The 17,472-nt window shown below is 42.7% G+C and overlaps 4 protein-coding genes across 15 annotated transcripts in view; 2 read left to right on the top strand and 2 right to left on the bottom strand.

The window, feature by feature from the left end:
- cfap70 (cilia and flagella associated protein 70) overlaps positions 1 to 4,930 on the top strand; it is a 36,685-nt gene extending 31,755 nt beyond the window's left edge. For 7 of the 8 annotated variants that reach the window (XM_061815228.1, XM_061815232.1, XM_061815226.1 and 4 more), the window contains 7 exons: positions 169 to 275; positions 511 to 648; positions 794 to 955; positions 1,108 to 1,197; positions 2,077 to 2,178; positions 4,530 to 4,577; positions 4,671 to 4,930. In XM_061815228.1, coding sequence (XP_061671212.1) covers positions 169 to 275; positions 511 to 648; positions 794 to 955; positions 1,108 to 1,197; positions 2,077 to 2,178; positions 4,530 to 4,577; positions 4,671 to 4,769 — 746 coding nt within the window. In that variant the 3' untranslated portion in view covers positions 4,770 to 4,930. The remainder of the gene's footprint in view (positions 1 to 168; positions 276 to 510; positions 649 to 793; positions 956 to 1,107; positions 1,198 to 2,076; positions 2,179 to 4,529; positions 4,578 to 4,670) is intronic. The other variant, XM_061815229.1, reaches the window with a different exon arrangement.
- Positions 4,931 to 5,083: 153 nt separating this feature from the next.
- Positions 5,084 to 12,579, bottom strand: LOC133498432 (transmembrane protein 138-like). Its single transcript, XM_061815239.1, has 5 exons — positions 11,133 to 12,579; positions 8,296 to 8,671; positions 8,012 to 8,183; positions 7,325 to 7,400; positions 5,084 to 6,287 (listed from the first exon to the last, which is right to left on the bottom strand). The coding sequence occupies exons 2-5, from the start codon at positions 8,493 to 8,495 to the stop codon at positions 6,175 to 6,177; spliced, it is 561 nt and encodes a 186-aa protein (XP_061671223.1). The 5' UTR covers positions 8,496 to 8,671; positions 11,133 to 12,579; the 3' UTR covers positions 5,084 to 6,174.
- LOC133498430 (uncharacterized) lies at positions 9,327 to 10,637 on the bottom strand. The gene is made up of 2 exons (XM_061815234.1): positions 10,474 to 10,637; positions 9,327 to 10,284 (listed from the first exon to the last, which is right to left on the bottom strand). Exons 1-2 carry the CDS (start codon positions 10,635 to 10,637, stop codon positions 9,327 to 9,329), a joined length of 1,122 nt encoding a protein of 373 aa, XP_061671218.1.
- Positions 10,507 to 17,472, top strand: part of LOC133498431 (CD151 antigen-like) — a 32,114-nt gene continuing 25,148 nt past the window's right edge. For 2 of the 5 annotated variants that reach the window (XR_009794316.1, XR_009794315.1), the window contains exons 1-3: positions 12,946 to 12,998; positions 13,168 to 13,344; positions 15,463 to 15,547. Coding sequence is in view for 2 of the 5 variants with exons in the window: in XM_061815236.1 (XP_061671220.1) it covers positions 15,464 to 15,547 (84 nt within the window). In the remaining 3 variants the exon portion in view is untranslated. Of the gene's footprint in view, positions 10,649 to 12,928; positions 12,999 to 13,167; positions 13,345 to 15,462; positions 15,548 to 17,352; positions 17,401 to 17,472 lie in introns of those variants that run through there. The other 3 variants (XM_061815236.1, XM_061815238.1, XM_061815237.1) reach the window with 3 other exon arrangements.

The following is a 17,472-nucleotide window of genomic DNA, read 5'->3' as shown; positions in this document are numbered from 1 at the left end:
TGACTAAATAAGTTTTAAGATACTTGAACCTACAATGTTCTTTCTTTAAATATTAACAATAATCAATCATAAATGACTGCTTATTGTCTTTCATCTTTTCTGTTAAGTTGAAAGGATTTCAGAGTGATTCCAAGCACAATTGTAACTGTTACAATCTGTTTTGCTCAGACACTGAGACTGGGGATACCGTGCATAGCGAGCCAAAAGAAAAAGTCATCCCCAAATCCATTTACACAGAGACCCTTGAGTTTCTGTTGCACAACTACGCCCTGGAGGTAAAGAGGCACACAGAAACGTATTCTTCAAGACTCACACCGTTCAAATATTGATGAAAACAAATTGAAAAATCCACTAGTGTTGGGAACATTGTAAGGCCTGTGAGGGAAAATAGATAAAAGCAATTTGTCTCAAACGCATATAAAATAGGAAAACTCTTTAAAAAAAAGAGGGAAAGCCGAAGATGCATTAGTAATACCTACAATTATTCTCACATTTCTCATCTATTGTCAGATGGCAGAGCATGCTCTTTCCAAGGAACTGTCATCAAAGGGCAATCACAGTTTTCATCTGGCTTGCGTGCAGTTCCTCAGAGCCGAATATTGCAGTGCTATTGTCACCCTCAGGGAGGCGCTGCTTCGGGTAGAGCCGGTAAGGACTGTGTGCTGACTGCAGACAATTCATTCAAACCAACCTTCTTGAATTATAACTACCCTTGGTTTTATCAGACTATAACACATTTTCCCACTGGATTTCTGAACCATATTGACTGAAACATTTTTCACAATATGAGCAGGTTGCAGATATGTGGGCTTTGGATGGTCACTGCCACTACTTGTGCGGCTCCTTCGCTGAGGCCCAGGGAAGCTATGAACGGAGCCTAGACTTCCCAGAGCAGCCATCAGACACTCACCTTGTGCTTCTCCGCCTAGGATCCATCTATTTACAGGAGGAGAAGGTTAAATATGTTGTTAAATATGACAGACAGTGGAATCTGTACATTACTCATTACTGTATTAGCGTTACGTGCGGCAGTTGGATTGGTAATAGAGCGCCATTGCAACATAAGGATTCAAACAGTCATTGTCATTTTCTGTTGTTCCCCTTTAGTTTGAGCAAGCTAAAGTGACTTACCTGCAAGCTTGTGAAAAATCTCCCTCCTGCCTCACCTGGTTGGGCCTGGGTATCTCCTGTTACCGGGTAAAAAGTCATCTACAGTGTAACCAATATTTGTGGAGTTGTTGGAAATTATTACAAAATATATTTTTATGGGGCGGCACGGTGGATCAGATGGTAAATCGTTCGCCTTACAGTTCTGAGGTCACGGGTTTAATTCCGGACCTGCCTCTGTGGAGTTTGCATGTTCTCCCCGTGCCTTGACGGGTTTTCTCCCGGCACTCTGGTTTCCTCCCACAACCCAAAAACATGCAACATTAATTGGACACTCTAAATTGCCCCCAGGTGTGACAGAGAGTGCGGCTGTTTGTCTCTATGTGCCCTGCGATTGGCTGGCAACCAGTCCAGGGTGTACCTGTTGACAGCTGGGATAGGCTCCAGCACTCCTGCGACCCTTGTGCGGATAAGTGGTTAAGAAAATGGTTGGATGGATATAGTTTGACGGCAGCATGGTGGTTGACTGATTAGCACATTCTCACAATTCTGAGGATCCTGTTCATACTTGGCCATTAAATCTGATTCTGATTCTCAGCAAAACACAATAAGAGGCAACAGTACAAAAACATGTTACTCTATATTTTGCCATAACACGTAATCTACTGTATTGTAAATATATTCGGCTCACATAAAATTGGGTTAGGATTAAACCTAATTGGTTTAAGAAACTTTAAAAAAAAAAAAACAAGGAACCCTCAGTGTACTGTAAGTTAAAGGATCAACATTACATTTTACTGGAAAACCTGTTGTAACATCTGCTTTGTTATGAACAATGGTCTTGACAGGAACGTATTCAGATTTTTTTTTTTTTTGTGGGGGGTGGTATGTGTGACAGTATACCCCCACCAACTTCCATGTCTAGCGGAAAAGGAGACTCAGTTGAATGTGTCTTGTCTGATTATATAGCTGGAGGAGCTTTGGATAGCTGAAGAAGCGTTGACAGAGGCCAACCATTTGAACAACCAGAACGCTGAGGTGTGGGCCTACTTGGCGCTTATTTGCCTCAGGGTGAGTAAAAATTATTCTACGACTACTGTTTTCCTGCGAGATTTGATTTGTTCAAGTATAGGCCAGTCTTGATAAGAAGACAGTATAGTTTCCCCAAAGCCATGAACCACTTCACGATGAACGAGGGCTAAAATATTATGGCAAAAATAATAATCACAATTATCATCAATATTGTAATCAGACAAAGATGGCATTGATTACGGTTGGGCATCGAGAACCGATTGGAACTGGGACTACCATTCATTCCATCCTTCTATTTTCTTAGCCACTTACCCTCACTAGGGTCGCGGGGAGTGCCGGAGCCTATCCCAGCTGTCAACGCGCCAGAAGCGGGGTACACCCTGAATTGGTTGGCAGCCAATCACAGGGCACATTGAGATAAACAACCACACTCACAATCACACCGAGGGCCAATTTGGAGTGTCCAAGTAATGTTGCATGTTTTTGGGATGTGGGAAGAAACTGGAGTGCCAGGAGGAAACCCAGACTGACACGGGGAGAACATGCAAACTCCACACAGACGGGGCCGGAATCGAACCCAGATCCTGAGAACTTTGAGGCCAACGCTTTTCCAGCTGATCCCACTGTGCTGCCACTAGCATTCAAATCACTGAAATTTAAAAATTTTAGTTCTCAGTTGGTGGAACAGTGGGGCAACTGGTAAGAGCATCTGCCTTACAGCTCTGAGGACTACGGTTCAAATCCTGGCCTCATCTATGTGGAGTTTGCATGATCTCCCAAGACCCTGCGTGGGTTATCCTCGAGCTACGAAATGCTTGGGCCCACAGTACCAAAGTGTTCCTTAACTTTGTTAAATGATCAGTCACGTCATTGCAACACTTGGAATAAGATTATATTGTTCAAAGGAGGGCTGGAACAAAGGACCATATGTAGAGCGTTGGCCTAATAGTTCTGAGGACCGGGATTCCAATCCTGGTTCGTCCTGTGTGGACTTTGCATGTTCTGCTCATCCCTGTATGGGTCTTCTCTGGGAACTCTGGTTTGCAGAGTCCAAGGCAAACATGGTGAGGCAGCATTCACATAAATGGAATAAGGTGGTGAGGTGATGTCAGCCCCAAGTGGGAATGTTTTTAAAGGAATGCTCCAGTCATTCACTGAAAAATGAAAAGCCTTAATCCGATAGGTCATGTCATATGTACTGTAATTGTTAATATGATACCTTTAATGGTGTTTTGAGAAGATTTTTATTGGCAATTATGAATTTTCATGGGCACCGCCATTTTTGGCAAGTCACATGACCTACTTGCGTGGATGGGACATATTCTATGCGTGAACAAATAAATCATGGCTGATTTGTAGTGTCATCACATACATTACCACCACCATCGGACACGTGCCCTACTGTATTGTGAAATTTTGCCATAAGGAAGGTTCGGTGGCATTTTCTGGCCAGTAAGAAAAAGAAACATTTAAGGACCCAGTGTCTAGTGAAGTGTGTCGTCACCCTGAGCCGTATGACAAACAGGCCTGGCTATGCAGTGAACATTTTGTGCACTGTTATATGTGAATTTAGACTAACGTCCCCTTTGCTCAAACCACAAAAATGCAACCAGGCAGTTATATTGCGTTTAAGACAATTTAATCACATACAACACAAACAATAAAATAACGAACACAAAATAGAAGTTCAAAGACAGAGTAGTCGACCCAAAACGGCGAATATGCAGCTTGAAGTGGTTCAACATGTCACACATAAATATATATATTGTTTTTATGCCTTCACCATCATCATGTCAACACTCCCGACTTCCACCAAAGCCAAAGAACACTTCAGTATTACTTGGACCCTGGCCACCCTGTTGGCTGGAACAGCCACAGGTTAAAATCTTTATGGAAATATTCCACCGTCTTCCTGATCAACCGATACTGCTATTTCCTACCAGATGAGGATAAATCAGAGAAATCAGAGCTGTGATTGTGTAGGAATTGATCTGTATCCAAGCCTTTGTTTACGCACATGATACGTCACTTCCTTTAAGTCATGTGATCACGTAAAAATAGTTAAAATGGCGCCAGCCATTCAAAAATTTGATGTCCAGTGTACAACCCCAATTCCAATGACCTTAGGAGGTTGTGTGGAATCTCAAAAACAAAACACATTTAACCCATCTTTAATTGAATAAATTAGAAAGACATATAATGTTCAAACTGATATAAATAAGCATACCTTAAAATTGTATTTATATAGGTTTAACGTGACTTGCAAATCATTGTACAATATTCTGTTTTTAAGTGAAAAGACCTCATACTTACCCTCAGATCAGAAATTCCTCCTACTTTTCCATTAATTCCATATTCACAGCCAGAATACTCTTATGTTGTAATTTCAGTTTAGCAAGCAAGAGGAAGCAGAGTTGTTTTACAAGTACGCTATCAGGGTGAGTTAGACTTCCCTTTCTCTTCACGAAAGATGTTTGTGCATTTATTTTTTTAAAGATTCCATTTGGCCAATTTCTTTTCTCGGTTCACAGTTCAATCTGGAGAATGCATCGCTTCAGAAGGAGGTGAAAAAGCTGCAGGATCAGGCCCAAACCCGTCCACTGGCATCATGCTTTCAACTGCACGTTTGACAGAGTGGTTTCAAACTAGGGAGCAACCATAAAATGCATTTGAAATCTCTTGTCTTATTTCATTGTATACAAGTATCTGACTGTGGTGTTTCTAGAAATGCATTACCATAATCAATTAGACTGACTCTAAATCACATGAGCTGGTTTCATTTACTGGCCACACTATTCTCATAGAACTTAACAGGGATGCTTGAACTGTTACACTTGATAATAGACAATTGGGGGATAGAAGTCAAGACTGCTGGCAAATACTGTAACTGATGCAAACATCCATCGATTTTCTTTGTCGCTTATCCTCACAAGGGTCACGGGATTGCTGGAGCCAATCCCAGCTGTCATCGGGCAGGAGGCGGAGTACACCCAAAACGGGTTGTCAGTCAATCGCAGGGAACATAGAGATGAGCAACAGTTACACAATCACACCTAGGGATAATTTACAGAGTGTCCAATTAATGTTGTGTGTTTTTGGGATGTGGGAGGAAACCGGAGTGCCTAGAGAAAACCCAGTCCGGCATGGGGAGAACATACAAACTCCATGCAGGTTGGGGAGCCATTTGAACCCAGTCCTCAGAACTGTGAGGCCCACGGTCTAACCAGTCGCACCACTGTGCCGCCTCATGCTAATTAGTCAGATAATATAAAGCATAATCAGTTGAGAGCTGACAAAAAAAATTAAATTATCTTTAAAAAGTTGAATGACAAATTATCAGTCCTGCAGAATTAGTTCTACATAATTCTGTTTATGGAGTGTCGAGTCAGGACTTGCAATTATTTTGGAGTGCATCACTGTGAATTCATACATGAGCATGGAGGTTAAAAAGGAACTGAAGAAAAAATGTTTGAAGTTAAACATGATGGGAAAACTGTTTAAATGCAGCTGAGTTTTCAAGTGGTTACCAAGAAAGTTAAATTGTTAAAACAACACACAGCAAAATACACAATCTGAAGTGTTTTTAAATCAATGGAAATACATGCAGCCTTTAGAAGATGCTGCATAACAATGTGGTGAATCTTAAACTACTAAATACTCTGTTCAGAATTCTCAACATTCAAACTTGAAAAACAACTCGAGAATTTTGGCACGTGGGAATGACATTTTTCACTACCATGATTCCTGTGTGATGTGGCAATTTCAGTCTACGGATAAGTAAGGAGAGACAGGTCAGCAATGTATTTAATATTCTTGGAAAAATAAAGCAACTTTTGAACAAATATGCAAAAAAAAATAAATGGATGGACATTCCTGTAAAACGAACAATACATATCGATCTGCTTTAAGGCGCATTTCACAGGAATGTGCATGTGTGTGTATGTGTTTATTTTATTTTGTTTTTTTGCCACATGGTCCAACATGTAGTGGATTTTACACCATCTCTTGCCTTTTGCTAATCATTCTTAGGGGGCCTCACTGCCTGTCATGTGCAAAGACCTCTCGCAGCCATGGTGAATCCTCATAGAGGCGGGGGTCACCCAAATACTCCGAGGTCCTCTTGTAGAAGTAGTAGTACAACACAGAAGCTGTTGACACAAAAAAAAAATACAGGAAAATGCTGAAAAGGGGCGGCACGGTGTTGCAGCTGATAAAGCGTTGGCCTCACAGTTCTGAGGACCCGGGTTCAATCCTGGCCCTGCCTGTGTGGAGTTTGCATGTTCTCCCCATCCCACATCCCAAAAACATGGAACATTAATTGGACACTAAATTGCCCCAAGGTGTGATTGTGAGTGCGGCTGTTTGTCTCCATGTACCCTGCGATCGGCCGGCAACCAGTTCAGGGTGTACCACGCCTCCTGCCCGGTGACAGCTGGGATAGGCTCCAGCACTCCCCACGACCCTCGTGAGGATAAGTGGCGAAGAAAATGGATTGATGGATGCTTAAAAGGAAATACAAAAATATGTAAAGTATCTCAGTGATGAATGTCTTGTGTTGAACGCTAATATTGATGTTGCTATCTGTCCATTTTGAGAGCCGCTTATCACAAGTGTCGCAGGAGTGCTGGAGCCTATTCCAGCTATTTTTAGGCAGGTGGCGGGCTACACCCTGAACTGGTTGCCAGTAAATCACAGGGGACATATAAACAAACAACCATGCACACTCATAATCACACTTTTGGGAACGGGAGATTTTGCAGTGTAGTATTGGTTTTAAAAGGAAACTCAAGGTTTAAAAAAAAAGTTTTTTATTCATTTAAGTCAGAAGGGAATAACCTAGCATTATATAGTGTAACTGATGCATTTATTCGGCTCCAAACTATATGACAGTATGAAATTACTGCATGGTGCTGTTCAACATATTGTAAGCAACATGTGAGCTCCAAGTTTTCTATTTCTGCCCTTCAATGAAAATGAAAAGTAGATGAATTATGCAGAGAAACACCTAACATGATTTGATGAGTCAAAGTATGAAAACAAATGGTTCATTAACCTTGAAATAACAGCTTTCATTTTAACACTTTAAATTAAGTATATGTACTTAAAAAAAAAAGCTATGAATGGTTTTGTTAAGTGATTTTATGTTACATTTGGGTTGAAATATAAGGTACATTGTATGGCTTACCGGCTCTTTGGAGCAAAAACAACACCAGAAGGCCATCTGTCCAAATAAATCGGTTGGTATTTAGCCATCGGAGATTCTGCAAATAGAGAACCAACGCTCTTGACTTTGCTTTTCATCACACAAGACAAAAAGCAGATGTAGAATGAAAAGATATGAGTCAATGAAAGTGAATGCATTCAAATGATGCTGACCGAAAGGCTGGATGGAGTAAATATGTATTAATTACATGCCAATCCAGTTAAATACCTTCACGAGAATTGGACCTTGGTTCACATGAATCGATGATTTCTACTGATGTCAAACTAAAATATTTTACTTTCATAGCTTTACACACAATAGTAATGGATGAGTGACTCAGTGTCAAGACCGTTCACACAGACAACGCCCTTTTTGGTCTCCAAACTGAATGTAGTTCACCAAAAAGAGTGAATTCATTGGACCCAAAATTAACCCAAAATCCATTTAGCGCTTGCTGAATTAGTCATAAACACCCAATAATTTGCCTTCCCATAGACTCTTCAGTGAATGTCCTACAAAGAAGAGTAAGGCAATGTTGGCCTGTGTGAACTTTTACAATACAGCATGAACATTTTTTTTCATTCTTATTTTTGGTAGGCCTCCCCACTTTGACGTTTAATCCAGTTTATATACATATATATTTTTTAATAAATATATGCACCCACTCACCATGAACCAGGAATGGAGTGTTACACTGAAGGTCAAATAGAGTGTGGAGAGCAGGAGTAAAGCTCTAAATCTCTCCAGCAATATGGCTACCAGACCAACCTGGAACACGTAGGTGTTAAACAGCATCAAGATAATGATGATGAGGTTGAACAAGATCCCAATGTCCTGAATTCTGTAACAAGCAAAGAAGGGAATGTACATTACAAACATGGAAGGGGCAAGGTACTACTAGAGGCTGGAACAATTTTATTTTTTGTATCTTCGCCTTATTTTGTTGGACTTACACGAAAAGTACCAGCTGGACTGCTTGTTCATCTCTCAGCAGCTCACTGAATGAGTTGACGAACAGGTCAAAGGAGAGCAGGCTGAGCTGAATAAGTAAAATCAGTGAGTAATTTGTGGGTTGGAGCTTCTCCGTCACATAGGCTGGCTGCCCAGGCGGATTCTGATTGCACAATGGATCCAAGGCTGCGCTGATCTCCATATACCAACATTAATCTGCATTCAGAACTCCCGGTGGATTGAAGGATGCATCGAGATCTTCTGTTAGTTGGTAATGGAGTCAACTTGTTGGATAAACTTTTTGGAGCTGTCAGCTGTCAACATGTCAAGACTGACATGATATGTATTGCATGAGTTCAGGCAGTGAAGGTGGTCAAGCTGCAATGGCAAAATTTTCCTTTTTTCATTATTCTTTTGAAAGTGAAGCGACATCTGCACCCAAATCCAGATACTATGGAGAATGACACAGGGGAGACACATTAGTATTCTATTTATTTATTCTATTACGCCCCCCCCTGAACCCCAGACTGGTGGCCATCCAGGCCACCAAACACGAGGCGTCCGGGCGGACAGGTCAGGAGGACGACCCGGACGCCAAGCACCAGGGTCCCCACGGGCGACTTGGGCGGACGACCTCTGTGGGGAACCAAACGGCGAGGCAGGAACCAGAACGAGGCAGGCCACTGCTCCAGACGAGAACCTCCCACGCAGTCGTTGCAAGACGACCAGGGATTGGTCGCCAACGAGGCCAGGTCCTGAAGCGGCTGGGCGAACTCAGGAGTGAAGAAGATGATGGAGAGCAGGACCAGAGCCATGACCACCACCCCGAAGTCTCTCCAGCTCCTGGGTGGCTCCACAGAACTCCCCAGCTCCTGCTGGACAGGGACGTGAGAAGGCGGCGCCATCGCCGCCCCCTCCTGGACAGCAACGTGAGAAGGCGGCGCCATCGCCGCCCCCTCCTGGACAGCAACTTGAGAAGGCGGCGCCATCGCCGCCCCCTCCTGGACAGCAACTTGAGAAGGCGACAGCAGCATCACCAACTCCACCTCCTCCTGGACGGGAGCGTGAGGCGGCTGGGGAACTGTCGCCACCTCCTGGACAGGAACGTGAGGGCGTGCCCGTCGCCGACAGAGCAGGAGTGTGGAGCGTCCGCGGACCAGTCGCCACTGCCACTCCAGAGCACGGACGAGAAGCGGCTGTGGAGACGTCGCCACCTCCTGGACAGCAACGTGAGGCGGCGTCGGGTCGGTCCACACTGCCACTGAGCTTGCACTGCATCCGTTGAAACGGCAACGTGGGCATGGCTCGGTGGCGAATCCGTTTCCAGGGCAACGTGAACCTGAGTAGGCGGAGAGTCAGTCGAAACTGACACGTGGGCGTGTCTCGGGAGCGGGTCAGTTCCGACTGCCGCGTGAACTCTGCTCGGAACAGCCAAAACTGCGACGTGCACTTGAAGTGGCGAGTCCGTTCCGACTGCAGCGTTCACTTGAGATGACGAGTCCGTTCCCACTATGGCGTGCACTTGGCAAGGGGGCGGGTCGGTTTCCACGGCAACATGAACCCGAGCAGGCGGAGAGTCAGTCGAAACTGACACGTGGGCCTGCCTCACCAGCGAGTCCGTCGCCATTGCGACGTCAACGTAGCTCGGCTGGATTGCCAATCCTTGCCGGACCTGGGCCGTGAGAGCCGCCAATTCCGCGCTCTGCCGCTCAATCTCAGCCCGCAGTTCGCGGCGGAACGCCTCGTGATTTGGCGGCACCTCCTCCCTCTGGGCTGGAAGCCTCGCCACCAGCTGCGGGTCTGCCGGTCTCACCGTTACCGGCGAGGAGTGGGAGGACTGTGTCTTCGTGGCCGCGCAGCGAGAGACACCAGGAAGCGCCCGGCCGGGGCGTCTCCTCTGGCCGCCCCGCGGAGGTCCCGGGTAGATGGCCAATCGGGTTCCCTCGTACCGATTGGTGTACTTTGATCTACCGGGTGAAGACGTTCGGGTGCTGGAAACGCGGGGAGGTGAAACAAACTGACTAGGATGCAAAGCCGGGCAAAGAGATTCGAAATCAAAATCATCGGCGTCGTACTCAGGCAGCCGGTCATACAAATCACGGTCCTCCTCATATTCCGAAAAGTCAGAGTCCAGAAGAATATGAGGAGCCGGACGGGTCGTGTTCGGGACGTATTCATACCTCGCTGGCGGAGAGTAAGACACGGAAGTGGAGGACGTCAGGGAGCCTACCCGGATTGGGCAGGCTTGGTCCTCCGGCAGACGGTCTACCTTGCGTCGGTCCGGGCGACGCCGGGTCTTTCCTGCTGGGTCCTGTATTGGCCAGTTCGTTCTGTCACGTCCCATCGGAACGAGAGGTAAGACCCAAATGCAGGAACTCGGAAGACGCAAGTTAGTTCAAGAAGAGACACGTTTATTATATGCAGAGGTCGGGGATCGAGCAGGCAGTCCGGTGCACGGGGAAACAATGCAGGCAGAAGTGTCAAGGAGTCAGGCTTACAAGGTTGGTCAGAGAACGGACGGAGGTCGGTACACACAGGTTCAGTCAGGAGTACGAGAGTGCTGGAACGGGACATAAAGCTCAACGAACTGGCGGAGGACCAGTCGTCACCGGGTCCTATCTATACAGGGGATGATCAGCCCGCATGAGGAGCAGGTGTGCGCCTCCCAATCAGCGCAGCCGCGCGGGCACCCGCGCAGCTCATGCTGAAGCGGCAGGATCATGACAGATATTATATATACAGGTCGCAAGGTGGCTCTTAAACAAAACACTTAACTACAGTACATAGTGCTTATATTCCATTACAAGCAATGAGTGTGCCCTAATTAATCAATATTCACCTGTATCCACGTGTCGACGGGCTTCCTTGAGCAATGATTAGAAATATTCCAGAAAGAAAAGATGAATAAGTATTTCAACTTAGTCCCTATCCATTGCAAATAAAACAAACTTGAATTCTTCTTCACTATCTGCCATCTGATAAAATCGGTCTACTTTTCACTCTGGTTGCTGCCTGTGGGATCATTAGATGAGATACGGTAAATAACTTCTGCGGACCATTTGGCATCCAATGGTACAGGATGCACGTATGCTAGTCTAGTCTTCCGAGTGACAACCTGGAGATCCTCTTTTCAACCCACAAGGCCAATCCGGAGATGTATTAATAGCTTGGCACAGATATAACAGGTGTGCAGGAGATTAGGCCTCTTCTTCGAGACAGACGCAACTCCTGAGAGACTAAAAAATAAAAAACAGAATACTGTCCAGTTAAAAATGCTCCCTTCTAAACGTGAAAAGAGTCACATGGTTCATAATTTCATTCAAATTAGTCTCAATTTTATTGTCATTTACACGTGTGTATTTCTCCTTGTCATTATTGATTATTATTATTATTATTGATTGTCATTGATACCTGTTTATGTGTGTTGTCATGATTAGGCTTATTCTTGTAAGATTTGTGGCCTCTGTGATGGAATATGTACTGTATCTGTGGATGAGATGGTAATGTAGTACTTAACCACTTCTCTTAAAACTCCCTGACATCTTGCCCTTCGTCATTCAAATGATATCTTCTATTTTCACACCTAACATCTAAATTCAAGTGACAGCACAAACACAGAAGTATATGTTTAATTGTGAAAAACCATAACTGCTTCAAAACAAGCTACATAGTGATTGCAAAGAACAGATGGACATCTTGTATCTTGTTAATTATTATTTTTAAAGTACACTGCGATGCACCATCTTATTCAAAGGGCATTAAATGACAGTTTCATGAACAATCAACAACGTATCAACGCTGGATACTCTAACCAAGGCGTCACCATCCTTTTTAAAGCGGACTGCATTTTGGGTACAGATACAAAATTTACTCACACAACCTTCTAATTTTATGCAGTCATGACTAATTAATGAGCTTCCTCAGTCCATGTGCAGACTCTGCAAATGCAAATTCCCCCCTTATAATAATGAACAACAATGTAGTAAACATACGAACCAATATGCAATACAGTACAGTACTTCACTTCTACAGGAGCCCAAAGATAACCATTGCCATCTATGGGTGAAAAGCGTCAATTACATACAACTCTGCTTTTAAGTCATCAATGTTTACAGTAATGTACAACTCTTCTACAAATGTGCACTATCGTCATAGTACTCTGCCATCCTGTATGACGCAGTGAAATTCTCCACCACTTAAAACTACCAACACAAGACTAAGTATCACTAAACAACAAATGGAGGCTCAGTGACTGACGACCATTTTGCCTTCCTAACATGGCTTCCAAAAAAAAAGTGTTGTTGATTAAATTGTAAAATGAATTTGTTTCAATAAACTTGCCTCACACAATTATCGTCCATTGCCGGAGTAGACTACAGCGGTGAATCTCGTGAACGTCTATCCCATTTGTTGGAACTTTTAATGTTACAAAATGTAACATTGTAATTCTTGGACTCCGATGTCTGAAATATATTTTAGTTATATATTCTATTTATTTATTTATTCATTTATTTTTTAGTGGGGTGGGGTTGTTATCTGGTATGTCTAGCCGGCGGGTTGGGGTTGAGGTGGTTCTGGTTGCCAAGGTACTTGCCCTATGCCCGAGGTGCCCCTTGTATTTTTTGTTTTTTTTAGTGATGCGCAAGTGTGTGTAAACCTGCGATCTCCAAGCTGGAGGTTTACTGCCATTCCTGGTGTCCTAAAGGTAAGTGCTTTTTCTACTATCCCGAATGACCTGCAATGCAACGATATGCTACGGTGTTAATGCGTTTGAACGTCTTGCTCCATGCGTCCCTGTTAAATTCGAGCAGCTGCCCATCCAAAATCTCTGCTCGTGTGAGTGAAGGTAACACAAGAATGTGTCCTCTGGACAGGAAAACGACGCACGTTGTCGGGGAAGGCTTCCTGGGGTGGAGCTTCAATGTGTGCCTCCCAACCGTGGGCTACATCTCGACAGTCTTGTGAACCAAAGGGATCCTATCAAGTGGTTTATGAACAGAATTCTTGTGTACCTTTATACCTTTTTGTCAAGACTTAATCAAAGATAACAGGTAGGTGAACGCGAGACCTACAAGTCTTTACTTTACACGGACCACGTCATTCCCGGTCATTGTATGGGTCTTGTTTTCGCCCTCTAATGACACATCTGGTCTATAAATCTTTATAATCACTTATATGTGTTACCCAGGCGAACTACACTTAAAACTAAAAATCTACTGTTTACACCAAATCACATCAAATCTTGTTCGACTAACGGTAGCTTAGATGTAACCCTTTTGGCGTGCTAGCTAAAGCTCCTTATTGCTAATATGTAAGTTTTAAACCCAACGGCCCATTCTATCGATACTAAGACCAAATTTTTAAAAAATTTGTTGTAATTTCAAACATTTTAATTGTCTAGCGCAGACTGTACTGGGGAGTGACGTGAGATTTCACAATGGGGCACTTGAGGTGAGACTCGAACCATGTTAGATATTTGAAATACATCGAACTAAACTCTGCTTATCCTCAGCACAGCAGAAAAAAAAAACAATGTGGCACTATAATTATTTATTATAAAAAATGTTTTTTAAAGATACACTCATCGGCAATATTTCATATCTGTTTAGCAAGTTCTGTTTTGCTTGTAAGAATCTGTTCTCAGTTGTCTTATCTGGATAAATGTTGAATAAAAATTACTGCACAATCTGATGACAATGCACAGATAAGGACTACATCGAAACATTTCAAACATCATAATACACGATGCAATGCAGTCAGACACCACTGCAAATCAGTGTTTATTCCAAATTAAACGGTTTTAGTAAAGTGTGATACACGTATCTTATTATACAGGTGTACCAAATGTAAGCTGAATTTATACTCAACATGAACTCAGAGGCAGTGACTTTTAATTGCATACTGAGGGAGGGATAAACTAAATAATACATTACTGCATTTTTATATCAGATAGTGTGTTGAATCAATAGATGGAAAATACGCAGTATATGATGATAGTCAATGTGAGGTGAAGTAAATAGGGTTTTGTACGGAGCTCATGCAGCTTTTATCAATGCAGAAAGGCTCGCTTGGATACAAGGCTAATCAAGAAATGTAGAACTAATCTACTGGCTTGAATTCACAGCAGTGAAACAACTCTTTTCCACCAGTTCTGTGTTTTATATAGATTTTGGTCTCTTACTTGTTCATTTAACGTTTGTTCTTATAATTATACTCTTGGATTTCAGAATTAGCAGAACCAATCATGCTTTTTTCCCCCCTCCACAGAATATAACTTATTGTATGCTCAAGGGATATTGCAAGCCTTTTTTTTTTTAAATGAAAAAAAAAAGTTTCTTTCATTGCTCAGCTGTATCTTTAGCCCAACAACTGAGAAAAACTACATTAGTTCTTGTTTGCCTTTAATTTCCAGGCATATACTAAGAATGTTGTCGATCCGCCAGCAGATGGTCAGCAGATTCACTAATGTGCACCATTTGTAAGGAGAAGGAGGTAGCCAATCAGTCAATAAGAGGCAGCTCGAGCAGGGCAAGTTTGAGCTTGACTAGCAAATAGAAAATACAAGGTGGAATGAACTTGAAAAGGATGTTAGCAAATGGGGAGAGTTGCTCGTTCAGTTATTGACTTAATGATTCAGGATTGTACTCAAATCTTCCCATTCAAAATACCTCCTATATTTTAGGTTTTGACAATGTCATACAATAGTGACTTGCTCAAGAGCTCAAATTGTGAGACCACGTTCAAATACTGTTCAAACTAACATTGCAAAACCCATGGAAAATCCCCAGGACTGTTAGCTTTTACCCAACTCTTACTCATGGATCTCTCTGTCGACACGGGATAAAGCAATACTGTATCAGTAAGTGCAACTCACTACAGATTTGCTCTTTCCTGCAATCCAAACTGCAGCATCTTTGTAATGTCTTATCATGCAAAATGGATCAAATTATGAAACTACAACTTAAATTCCGTTTTTGCATTTTGTTTTAGCCCCTTTTAAAACACAATTGTAAATTCTTTATGTGATTAAGCAGGCAAGCATGATTCATGTACAATACAAAAATGCCAGTGGAGTTGTTAGTCTTTTCCAAAGCAAGCATTACAAATGTATGTTCACACAAGAAAACTCAAGTGCCTAATATCGTCATTGTTTATTTATTTTTGTTCAGCATGGGTGCACATGAAGAGAAGAAAGAAACATGTGGAACCATCTGCTTGAAATACCTACTGATCACATTCAATTTCCTCTTTTGGGTAAGTTTGCATCCAATACTAATTATACAGTATTTTTGTACAGTTTGGCTGTTGAAACACCACCTTCTTTAATTTAGTTCAATTATTCCATTACTTTTAGATTTTCAATTTGTGTAATACTGTATTGTGGTTCAGCTTTATTAGAACAAGGAGATACAGAAAAAATCTCATTCTCCACATGGTGTGTTACTGAAAAGGCTGACCCACATTATTTGTTTGAGTGATATAAGAATGCAGTTTTGCCTGCCTTGGTTGCGAACCAGCCCTGGGTGTATCCTGCCTGTTGCCCAGCGTAAGCTCTGGGATAGAGCCCCGCTTGTAGAACGATCTATTATTGACTGTGTTTAAGTAGTAAGCATGGTGGCTTTGTGTGGCTTTGACTTTGACGACAGTGGCCATGACAGAATGATTCTGTCATGGTAGATACCTGCCATCACGCAGCCTTCTTCGTACTATTATATCAGGCTTGAAGACTTGATCAAATAGTTTTGGACAATGACGTTTGTTGGCGGACGCTTTTTCCTCTGCATGTTTGTTTAATTTTAGGTAGTGAGAATGTTGGTTGTCCAAATACAGGCTAGAGACGATGAACAGTTTCTTCAAAGCTTTTACTTACAGAATATACCGGGCACAAATGAGTTACAATTTCTGTAGCAGGTCACAACTGCAAAGATACAGAGGACTTACAGTATTCTTACACTATCAGAAGGGTCCGCATCACAAAAGTATGAAAGGAAAATAAAGAGCGTCACAAAAGATCCACATCATAATGACAGTTCTAGCTGTTAATAACTCTAGGACCTCTGGTTCGTCCAGAACAGAGTCAGGGTGGGCACCTGAAAGATTCTGGACCTGACACTTTAATTCTGCTACTTGATTTTGTAACTGATCACTCCAGCAGCCATAGTTAACGCAATCGCATTCATGTTTGATGTTTGTTGTGAGAGACGTTTGATTGTCTACATCTACTTCAAGTTGGCCCGCTGTTACATTCAGCACTGGAGCCTGAAAGTCACCTAAAGCTTTCCTGACTTCATGGTAAGGTGACGGTACACATGGGTTACTTGGAGACAACTCCGAAAGCTGTTTTCCTCCAGGTAAGAAGGCGGCGCAGAGGGCACTTTGGGTGTTGACGGTACCGGACCAACACTCTCTTCCTTGGCAGCCAGACGGGGCAACTTTAACGCACGTCCCATCGCCATCATCCTTCCTCTCGCTTTCATTTCCACAACTTTCTTAGCATTCTCTCTCACCTTTCTACCTTTTGGAGACAACCTCTTAGTTTTTTATATTTCCAATTTTAGAGCTGCTGCTCCTTGAGCACAAGCTTTTTCCGTTTCTCTCATTGATGTCACCAAACATGCAGTTACAGACATTGGAGGAAATACGCTGTTATATATATATATTCATATATAAGAAAACAAATACACATTAAATTCTTATTACACAAATAAATGACAAAACAAAAACATCACATGCATACCTCACTTGTTCACTTAGCACCACTTGTTCAGAATGGTTTGGTATTTGTTGCGAATCAAACCATTCACTTTCTCTATCAAACTCTCCCTTCATTTTGGTTTGAATTGTCCTTTCTCAAAAGTGCTCGAACCTCTTTATTTTCTCAAAAGTACTTGATACCACTCAAACAAATGTTAGAAGACGTTATCTTTTTTTTTTTTTTCTTCAAAAGCGGAATTCTGGTGGTTTGCATTAATAATGTATCCAATAGGTCATGTAATATGTACGCTATCTTGACAATGTGATTCTAAATCCTTTTTCCCTTAATTGACCCCTCCGTACAGGGCACTTAACCACGCCTCCTGAAGTGACGTCAAGCGACGTGCGCTCACGTAAGACAAACAGTAAAAATGGCAAATACAATACAATACATTCTGAACTGAGACAGACTCCATGCTTCTGAT

Source organism: Syngnathoides biaculeatus, chromosome 3, assembly GCF_019802595.1.
Source record: "Syngnathoides biaculeatus isolate LvHL_M chromosome 3, ASM1980259v1, whole genome shotgun sequence".
Lineage (NCBI taxonomy): Eukaryota > Metazoa > Chordata > Actinopteri > Syngnathiformes > Syngnathidae > Syngnathoides > Syngnathoides biaculeatus.
Note: the sequence above shows the minus strand (reverse complement) of the source record. Positions and strands in the feature narration are given on the sequence as shown.

Coding starts and splice junctions, on each gene's coding strand:
- LOC133498430 (XM_061815234.1), bottom strand. CDS start 10,637: ATGGGACGTGACAGAACGAACTGGCCAATACAGGACCCAGCAGGAAAG. Junction 10,285..10,473: donor TCTTACTCTCCGCCAGCGAG/GTATGAATACGT, acceptor CCGCGTTTCCAG/CACCCGAACGTCTTCACCCG.
- LOC133498432 (XM_061815239.1), bottom strand. CDS start 8,495: ATGGAGATCAGCGCAGCCTTGGATCCATTGTGCAATCAGAATCCGCCT. Junction 8,184..8,295: donor GTCCAGCTGGTACTTTTCGT/GTAAGTCCAACA, acceptor TGCTTGTTACAG/AATTCAGGACATTGGGATCT. Junction 7,401..8,011: donor CACTCCATTCCTGGTTCATG/GTGAGTGGGTGC, acceptor CTCTATTTGCAG/AATCTCCGATGGCTAAATAC.